This window comes from Ruditapes philippinarum, unplaced genomic scaffold, assembly GCF_026571515.1.
Source record: "Ruditapes philippinarum isolate M1 unplaced genomic scaffold, ASM2657151v2 ctg3188_1_1_1_1, whole genome shotgun sequence".
Lineage (NCBI taxonomy): Eukaryota > Metazoa > Mollusca > Bivalvia > Venerida > Veneridae > Ruditapes > Ruditapes philippinarum.
Window position 1 is genome coordinate 193,996 of NW_026863678.1, and position 10,613 is coordinate 204,608.

A 10,613-nucleotide genomic window follows, 5' to 3' on the forward strand; every position below is an offset into this window, starting at 1 on the left:
TTATAGATCTACAAGTCACTTTAGTAAATAGATTTCTTATCTTATCTTACGTGTGCGTAATATTTTCAATTATCTACGAAAATATCTTGCATAATTACCTAATAACCCGATAGTTTCTTCTTATTACATGATTGTGTCCTAATAAGGCTAATATGTAAAAAGATCTGAATAAACGGGTAAAGGTAAGTTGCATAAGGGTGAACTTGTATCTTGGTATGCCTAAAAGGGTTACGGTGTTTAAGTTAAGTAAGAATTGGGAGATATTATTTTACTTGTAAATAAAGGATTATTCAAATTCCTTTAATTGCGTTATAAAAAGTATATTGAATCCCGTTTTATAACGTCTTTATTTGCGTTATAAGGCCTTATGATTCGTGTTATTAGGTATTTTAGTTCATGTAATTACGCCTTTTGGTTTGCGTTATAACGCCTTAATCAGCGTTATAATCGCTTTTCGGTTTGCGTTATAATGGGTTATGCATTTATTTGCATTAACATGTCCTTTGTTTCGCGTAATTATAATAAGAGAATAAAAGATAGCTTTTGGGGCGATAAATGGGCTCGAATGCCTCAATACTATTATCATGACTTTATTACTTTACAAATATTAACATTGTTTCATTTCAACATAATCAATTTCCATTGCAACATCATCGCCATGCCAAGATCCAAGCCAACTGTTTCTACCGTGCCAAAATAATCCTTTTACATCGGGTGAATCATTTCTCCATGGTTTATGCGAGTTGTACGTCCAGCCATCGGGGAAAAATCCATTGGTTCCAGCAATAGCAACATTCAGGATCAAGTAGAACTGAAATTATGATTCAATTTGTAAATCATTAGCAACAGTCTTGTTTAAAATGACTCAGGTTTGAGATTAAGTCACGAAGCTCAAACTGTTATGGAACAAATAAAATCTAGTGTATATAACAGATCTTACATGAGTTCATTTTCATATTGAATTCATTAAAAAAAAAGCTGAATTAAAGGGATAAGAAATGAGACTCTGTCGACTTTAAAGATTTTTCAATAGTTATTAGGTAAGTGATAAATTATTTTTGTTACATAGCTTTATTATACCCCTGCACCATGCTCTATACGTAATATGATAATTGTTTTGCGTTGAAAGTAACTATTACACTGATCAAAACAATTTGAATATTAACACAAAGCTTCAATGAAATGAAGATTTGTAACCGTTCTAGGTAGAGCAAGTCTTCTATTCAGTAAGAACCGTTGAGAATCAAACACGCATGGATTACTAATATTACAAGTAATTTACTGATTAGGAATTAAACTATATCCCATCTTACTTTTGACTTTCAATGGACTTACGTACAGCTGTTTGCATTATAAAATACTGATACCAGAGAAACACAGATTACATATAAAAACAGTTCTAACCGAATGATCAAAAGGAGCTGCTTTAGTACCACCACCCCAGATATTGCTGCCACTAAATCCTCCCTTTTGCCAGAAACTCTCGTGAATGGGAATGTTTACCATTTCCCGGTGATCAACAGTCACTCTGAAATCAAATAAATCAACAAAATAAGAGAATAGATATGCAAGTGCCTTCATCAAGGTTGTACTCAAAATAATAGATACAAAATATCTACAGATTTGTAAATAGTGTAGCAGGCAATTAGTGTCGTGTGGAGTATGTCAAATTTGCTCTGTACTTTTCTTAAATGTTTTTCAAGTCGATCTCGGGATAATTGATTACATTATAATCAGTGTTGAAAATTGAATACCACTTTAGCCAGTGCTAGGTGGCATGAGAGATGTAGCACTTTTATGTAATTTTTCATTTACGACCCTATCATACTGAGTCTGCAACTTTTGTTTGATGTCAGTTTTGTTTTGAAACGATTTTATTACAAGTTACCGTTAAGCATACTGTCTAGACAATTCAATGTTGTTACAATTAAAGAAAACGATAGTTACCGCCGGATTGGTAAAATATGTAAACAAGATAAACAAGGAACAGTGGTATTCAATGAATGCTTCCCAACAAAACCCAGCAACAAAGGAATATAGGCAAAGAGAAAGCATGTGATCCTGGAGTTATAAGTAACCACTTTAAACACAAAGCTATTGCTCTTTTGACAATAAGAATATAAAATGTTAGAGCGGCAAAAAGCATAAACGATTAAGGTCTAATTGTCATCATTATATTTGATTGACGAGCCTGCGTAGTTGCATCTGGTAAGTATTTTGTCAAAATAGCAATAGAGAAATACCATGTTCAAAGCAGTGTCAGGTATATATTTCAACACCAGCGCCATAGAAACACAACAGAAAAACAACAACAACAACCGCATAAAAAAGCCCTGCCTTACCGTATATGGTCAACACTCCAACTAAGATGATAGGTATGAAGGCCATGGCTCCAATCTCCATCTCTGAAAAACAAGGTTTATAACTCAAGACTTAAACGCGACCAGACATAATATGTTTCAATTGGTTTTACTTTGCTTCAAGATCAATAATTCTATAATTATTTATTTATTTGTTTCTAATTTTTCTTCAATTGATAATTTATTGATGGTTATTTTATGTTGAACGGAATATCGGAAACCAACAAATATCTAAATTTCTGTCAGGGTATGAGGTGTAGATTATTGCAAAAATATGTAGACATGTTTTTGGCCAAGCTCTCTAGATATAAATGCAAATTCAAGGTGACGCTAAGATTTAAACATGCACATAGTATACTTCAAAGTGGAAAAGTTTGCAAAAATTGCAATTTGGAATGAGCAAATTGATCGTTAGCTTTAATTATCTATAAATTTCTCCAATCCTACAAAGGCCCCATTTTGAAATACATGTACATCATATGTCTAGCTATATCGTTCACTTTTAGAGAATAAAAAATGCAAAATGCTTGTATTCTCGAGGGATGTTGCACTTTTTCATAATCCCTCATGTACAGATTCAATCAAACCGAGTCTGCAATTTTCATGAAATTTTGTTGTGATTAATGCTTTCGAGGGATCACTTTGTTTCCAGATATTTATTTTTTTTAACTGGTCGACCTTGACAAAACAAAAACATACAGGACCATAACGAACTAATGTCGTGCGAATGCTACAATTTAACAAAGGACAAAAACAGACTGTATGAGACGACAGATAGCAAACAGAAAAACAAATAACTAAGCAACTTTATGAACTTGTACATACGTATGTCCATGTGTTAGTGAAAATCTATTATGACTAGCGTCAGGTCCCCAGTGCATAGTTGCCCCTACTTCATTGACACCATGATTGTGTCCATGACTATCAGTGGCCTGTGTATTACCTAGAACCATGATTTTACAACGTAATACATCAACAAATACTTCGTCATATTATTAACGTATGCAATCGTCGCAGAATGAGTTAATTGTATACAGATTCACATTAACAAATGATTTAATGACTTGTGTTTCAATATTTCTACTTGAATAATATTGAATCACCATTAAGCTATGTTGCCTGCTTTTTAACTTTTTCTTTTGACGTCTTATCTGTGATATGCAGGTTTCATAACTTCTGATCCCCTTTGTTTAGTTCCGCCAGTTGTTTTCTCGTTTAGGGCACACGCTTTCTTTTACTTGAGGACCATACGCCGCTTTTCATGGATTGGCAAGGAAGTGTCACAAGTGACCGCCGTATGAACACATCTGCAGATGTTTCTAAACATTTCTTGTTCTGCTTAAGCTGGTGCTAGGGGGCATGGACAGTAGTTTGCACTTGACATTACAGTCCATGAACAGGCTCAATCAAACCGAGCATGCAACATTTTCAATTTTGCCATTTTGCAGCTTCTTCTTTAGGGATTCTAATTTTTTATACTTTTATGTATTTTTCTCTCACATTTTCTTACTTGATACTCGATTGTTTTAATGTGTGTGATTAAAATATATTTGTAAACAATATATTATAAATATACATTGAATGATACAGAAAATATGTCAGATATTGTTAATTTGATACCTTTTAAACACGAAAAGAGGCGAAGGTATGTCGTAAATTCGAAACTATTCACAATGTTAAATTTTGCTTAAGCCGGTGCTAAAGAGCGTTGACGGTAATTAACACTTGACAGTACCGTCCATGAACAGGCTCAATCAAACCGAGCCTGCAACATTTTCAATATTAAGGTGTTGGGCTTTCTTTAGGGATTCTTATTTTCTTTATTTATTTGACAAGTTAAAAAAATGCTTATTTAATACATTTTATATAAAGAATGATTTTAAGAAAATTTTAAGGTACACTAAAATGTCATATAGTGCTGACATAATTTGAAAGTTCGCCTTACCTCTACTTTCCATGATGTCAATTTCTCCAGACCTAGGCCATGAACCGTAATGACTGTATTTAGGCAACATCCAGATAGCTTAAAATATCAAAATATTATGAAAATATATCACACAAAAATGCCACTGTAACTTAATAATCATAATCTGAATAACGAATTGTAAAATAAAACTGAACATATTCTATTTTTTATATATTTTTGCCTTATTGCCTTTTATCTATATAGAAAAGTGCAATGCAAATTATATATGAGAGTAAGTCTGATTACCTGGCCAGATCCAATCTCCCCTAGGTACTCTGGCAACAACTGTAACCTCTCCAAATTTGATAGTGCTTTTTGATTTTAACTTGCCAGACATAACTGGTGGCAATAGACCATCTCTTCCTGATCTGTAACAGCCCCAATGGTCTGAGTTTGTACAGTATCCATACAGAGCTAAAAAAAGAGTGTATAATACTCTTATGTATCATCAAAGTGCCTTACTTGGATAGTTATGAGTTTACTTCAGACAAAATGGTTGAAACCAGCAGATTCCGTATTTAATAGATAAATGTTTCAGGGTGAGATAAATATTCAGCCTGACCGGGACTAGAACCCGGAACACTCGGAATACCTTGCCGCGGCTCTACCGACTGAGCTATCCGGCCGCTTACGCATCATCTCGTCCAAAAAGTGAACCGTTCTGAACCGTGACATATTCCCCTGCTTTATTGAAATTCGTCCTCGAATTTCACAGAGTTACAGAGCAATGTGAATAAAACTCACAGTTATATTCAGTCACGGCTCATCGTTGGGCGCCAAATGCCAGAGAGTGAGATAAATGTGCAGCCTGACCGTGACTAGAACCCGGGACCCTCGGAATACCATTCCGCGGCTGTACCGACTGAGCTATCCGGCCGCTTACACATCACCCCACATCATCCCGAAATAGTGAACCGTTCTTAACCGTAACATATAGCATCCATCATTAGTTTTAAAGTATTTGCATTTGTCATTTTGCTACCTTTGAATTTTGAATAACCGTATTGAGTGTTTTATATTTGTTTATTAAAAACGCTTCTTACCTTTATTGCCTATGAAAAACAAATATTTGTAAATATATCTACTTTGTTGTACTTAGTTATAATTGTGTACGAAAGTTACACAAACCTTAAACCATCTTGTTAATACAATGGTTTATACAATGTCTCATTTAATCACCGATCAGATTTTATAAAACAAATAGACCTTCAAAGTTCTATCGGAATACAAATGTAAGGGTCTAAATGTAAACCTTTCAAGTCCATGACACCGTTTGTTAGCGTAGATTCGGAAAAGCTCGGGTGATCTGTTGTAAGTGTCTGAAACATAGTAAAGTCAAAAGACGAATAAAATAATTATATAATAAATACATTATCACTTAAAATCATAGATGCTTTTATAAGACACGATGTGTGCCAGTGATATATTTTGCTGGCAACAGTTTGTATTTGTTGCTCTTAATAAAACCGGTTTTTGCATATCTATAAAAAGACAGAGAAAGGTACGAATTATACTGATTATTTTATGAAATTGCGATGAGGTTTTACAAAGGATATTGAAATAGATTTTTTGTGACAGAGAAATGTAATGTAACACTTTAAATAGAAATTTTGAAATACTTACCGGTTTGATGAAAAGATGACCATTTCTAGTGAAAATGTTTCTTGCATCTGGCACGTATGCCTGGACCTCCCTGTTCTGAAATTTACGCCAATGTAATGCTCACAGTGCAGATTTAATTTCAGAAGGTAAATTATTGCTTTGTTTTGAGATAAAAAATATAGAAATACAATAAAGTGATATTTTCGCTCTTTCAGCTGTATTTTAAATTCCTCTTGCAAACTAACTCGATTAATACAAAACAAAATAATATATATAAATATCAGGTATAAATTTACAAGAAATCATGTTTTCATGCTATTAGAATAATTTTCTCTTACATGGCCTCCGTACATAGACACTTCATAGTTCCAATGTGACGGATCAAATGCTCCGTTAAAGTCATCTCGAAATACTGTCTGACATGCTCTGACTACTCTTGGAGGGGCAAGGACAACGCTTCTTTCCTCTGTAGATTAACATTAGATAAGTAGTTCATTGACTTGCAAGAAAAAGTAAAAAGTAAGTGCGAAATTGCCAAATGGTATACATATGCAATAGGAATGTTCCATACTGAAGAAATCGGGTGAGTCGAATATAAGTATAGAAGCATTTCTACGTGAGCATCTTGTGTAATAAAAATGTTATAGTATGAAGCTCCACGAACTTCCTTTATCATTATCATTTTTCGATCGACACGCTTAGCAAAGGCGCCACTGCGTACTAAGGGCGTACGTTCTGTAATCTTTCCCCCGCTGTTCCTACCTACTTTGTAGATACACTCCGTTTGCTTCAGTCGGTACCAGGTGCGCAGTATATAAGGTTTTGTCTTCTTTATTGTTGCCGTCCCAAATCCATTAAATCGTTTGCTGACCCACAACATCTTTTAACTACTTACGGAAGAGATCGCATGGCGAGACATATGTGTAAAATATCGATTAACTTACGTGGATGAAATTTTCCTTTGGTGACAACAGTTTTGCCATCTATCTCTCCAACAATTATGTACTTTATCTTGTCCTTGCCATTGTATGCAACTGCATTATTGCGATGATACCATCGCCCATCGGCTGAAAATCAACAATTTAAGACAGATTAGAATTAAAGACTTATTAGACAAAGAGCACTGATTAAAATGTGCAAGACATTCAGCTAATTAAATTGTTTTTCTTCAGACGAATGATTTGTTTCTTTGCTAGACTATTTTAAATTGGTCGTTGCATTCATTGCCTAGAGAAAACTAGCGCACTAGATGAAATTCGATCAACTTGACCGTAAAATTTTGAGGTTGATAATGGGCATGGTTTTGTTTTCACATATTAATTAGAAACAATTTAGCCCATGACTTATCTTGAAAAGATCAAATCTGGACGACTTGCTTGTCCGAATACATTTTAACAATTGTTCTATGTATGGCAAAAATAAAATGAAATTTAGGATTTCAATATATTTCAAAAAGAGATTTTTGTGTTACTAAAACCATTTTTTTCTGGCCAATCATTTTAAGTCTGAGCAAAAAAAGAATTAATAAGATGCATATATATGAATCACAAAGATTTTAATGAAAATGTCCAACAGTACCAATGACACAGCAAGGAACGTATAACAAATCAATTTTCTACCTCCCTGGTGAAATGGTCCGTGGTGTTTATATCCTTTTATGTGATATTTGACATCATATACCTTCATTCCAGGTGTACCTATAAACAGATAAAGTAATAAAATCAGCACAAGAACGTATTGGTGAGTAAAGTACATTCATTCTGGAAGAGCAAAGGAAAACACAACAACAAAAAAGGCTTAAACACGTATAATGGCATGCATTCCTCGGGTACTAGTACTGACGATATGGACAAGTCACTCGCGAAAATCTAAGCAAAATAATCATGAAAAAGGCTATCAACATTTCCCCTGTCATAAACATAAGAAGAAAAATGAAAACATGTTTCCATCATCTACATGATTTAAGTAACGTTTAACATAATAGTTTACATGTTTTACCAGAAATAAAAAATATATGATTTTGTTTAGAGTGATTTTATTGAATTGGGTCCATACAACTTACATATTATTATTATATGAAATGTATACATACACAGTGAGTGACACAGACATATACATAAATGATGAATACACAATTTATATTCAGAATGGTATTTTAACATTAATAACATCCAAATAACGTTGGATTTTAACTAATTCATAGTACATGGCAGCTTTTCGGGAGCATAAATCATTATATAGGACATAATAATATAAAAAGATACTCAAATTCTATTTACGTTTCACAATTAGGACATATACGTAATTAAGTATATCTAATGTTAGGTAGATGTAACCTATATCTTAGTCAGTTTTTGACGGAAACAATTTATATAGGGGTTTGTCCGAAGTCGTTTAATTACATGCATTAAGATTATTTATAAAAGTATTAACAACAAAGTGTATGAAGTTATTCAAAAGAAAAAAGGATTAACCTTAACGTAAAATATTTTTGAAGAATGTAGTGTAAGGATGCAACCATATTAAAAGAAATAACATTTATTTTTGTCTTTATTGACATATGCTCTGTCATTTTTTACAAAGATAACGAGCACCTACATAATAAAAATTACCTTAAACAACTTCAATATTCTTACCAGAATCATGCATCGTCTTCTGACATAATTGATTGGTAGTAAACATACCGTTCGATTGTATAAATAAGTTATTTATCAAAACAGTTTTTCAACAATATTGATTGTAGCTTTAAAGTGAATTAAACAGATCTTTTAAAGAAATAAATGTTGATCAACTTCTAAAATTTAAAACAGATTAAAAATAAATAAAATAAAATAAGATAAATTAGGAAAGAAAGTAACACCGACCTTCTACTGAAATTTCCACATCTCCAGAAGCAAGATGCACTAGTTTTGGATGAGGAACATCCACGGAAAACACCGACACTATTAGGCAAAGGAAGTATGCGACAATCATGCTTCAAGTTTTAGTCGCTGCGTTGGCAGACGATATGTTTAAATGTAAAAAAGGAGCATTTATATTAATATCTTATCAGAAGTCTTGATAACGTGCTCATTATGTCAAAATTGAGGCTATAATCTCAACGATGACGTCGCAGCCATTTTTCACCAAATAAACATTGACCTTAATTTAAATGAAATCTTTCTTAAAGTTGTAGATACAAATACAAAGTTCCTTTGCATAAAAATGCTACGCATAGTGACACAAATAACAATTCAATCAATTATTATTATATATATTTATATTGAAAAACGTATCCGGAAAATGCCGTTTCACGTTTATTGTCTTTTGTTAGTGGTTGTAGCTCTAATAGGGGCATACTATAGTAAGAATAGGTTCATTTTGTTACTGCTAGAAGCAGTCTAGTAAGTCTAATAAATATGTTAAAGACTACACTGTTAGTGTGATTTAACTTCCTAGTGGTGTAACTACCTCTGACCGTTCCAAGGCGGTACCCCTCTGTGTTCCTTCACATGTCTGTAGTGTTACTTGTTTGAATGTTTGCATGTTTTGTGATGTCCACTTTATCAAATTGTCGTTAACGTATTTTCTCACCTCCCCCCATTCACCCTTTTAGCCATTGTCCCTTTAATTCCCATAAGGGCCCTTTTTAGATTTTATTATTTCACATATAACTTGTCCCTATCCTCCTTTCGCTGCCCTTGTGTCCACTCCCGGTTTTGGATCGGTGCCTTCCTTCTGAGTGCCCTGCTGTGGAGGCTTGGTTGAACGTTGCCTTTGCCTTGTTGATCTTTATTCCCATCTTTTATTTATCTTTGTACTAAGTGTCTATAATGCAACTCTATATCTACGCCAACTACATGTGTTCTTAATGTTTTGCAATGCAGCATCATTATAAATTGTATTTAGTGGCATCTTGCAGTCATGATGGACTGTGATATAAGTGGCATTATTAACCCATTTGCTGCAACTATACGGCATTTTTATTGTAATATTATTCAATACAACTTTACAACGTTTATTTTATATTTAAAGGTTTACTATTTTGAATGATGAGGGCAACCGCTTTCTCGTTATATCTTCATTCTTATGTGCAGAAAAATGTTTACTCTTTAAATAAGAAATTCTAAGTAGATCAAATGTTTCAAGATGAATCATCTAGAACATAAAAGAAATATCACAATTTGCGGATGGCACAACACTGATATTTGACGGGTCAAGCAATTCATTAAATAAAGCATTGATGTTTTATCAAATTGTACACCTCTATAGGAATTTAATGTAAATTTTGATAAGATAACTGTAATTTGGATAGGAAAATCAATTTACATCAAGCAATATAAACACAGATAAATTAGAACCAACTATTAAAAAAAATATGACAACCCTTTTTGCACCTTTTGTAAAAATGAAAAAGAAACTATTTAACATTTGTTTTGGTAATGTAGTTTTGTAAAGGACATCATAAGTCTATTTTAAAGCAAAAGAGAACAATTTTCCAACATTATCTGCCGATTAATTGTTTTTGATTTTATGTACTGTGTATTATATTTTTTTTCAAAAACTAAAAATCTAATCTTTAAATTGCAAACGAGTATCTTGTAGGAGTTAAAACTGCATAACATATTGTTAGAATAATGAAAAAGAGACTGCAATTATTTATAACAATTTTGAAACTTTTTCTTCATCATGGAATTCTTATTATT

General features: G+C 33.0%; 1 protein-coding gene across 1 annotated transcript; it reads right to left on the reverse strand.

Moving 5' to 3' along the window:
* Positions 1-574: 574 nt before the first annotated feature.
* LOC132722966 (beta-1,3-glucan-binding protein-like) lies at positions 575-8,950 on the reverse strand. Its single transcript, XM_060707588.1, has 12 exons — positions 8,793-8,950; positions 7,548-7,625; positions 6,873-6,995; positions 6,267-6,394; positions 5,950-6,024; positions 5,579-5,645; positions 4,573-4,740; positions 4,306-4,383; positions 3,186-3,303; positions 2,343-2,405; positions 1,405-1,528; positions 575-811 (listed from the first exon to the last, which is right to left on the reverse strand). Exons 1-12 carry the CDS (start codon positions 8,899-8,901, stop codon positions 608-610), a joined length of 1,335 nt encoding a protein of 444 aa, XP_060563571.1. The 5' UTR covers positions 8,902-8,950; the 3' UTR covers positions 575-607.
* Positions 8,951-10,613: the final 1,663 nt, after the last annotated feature.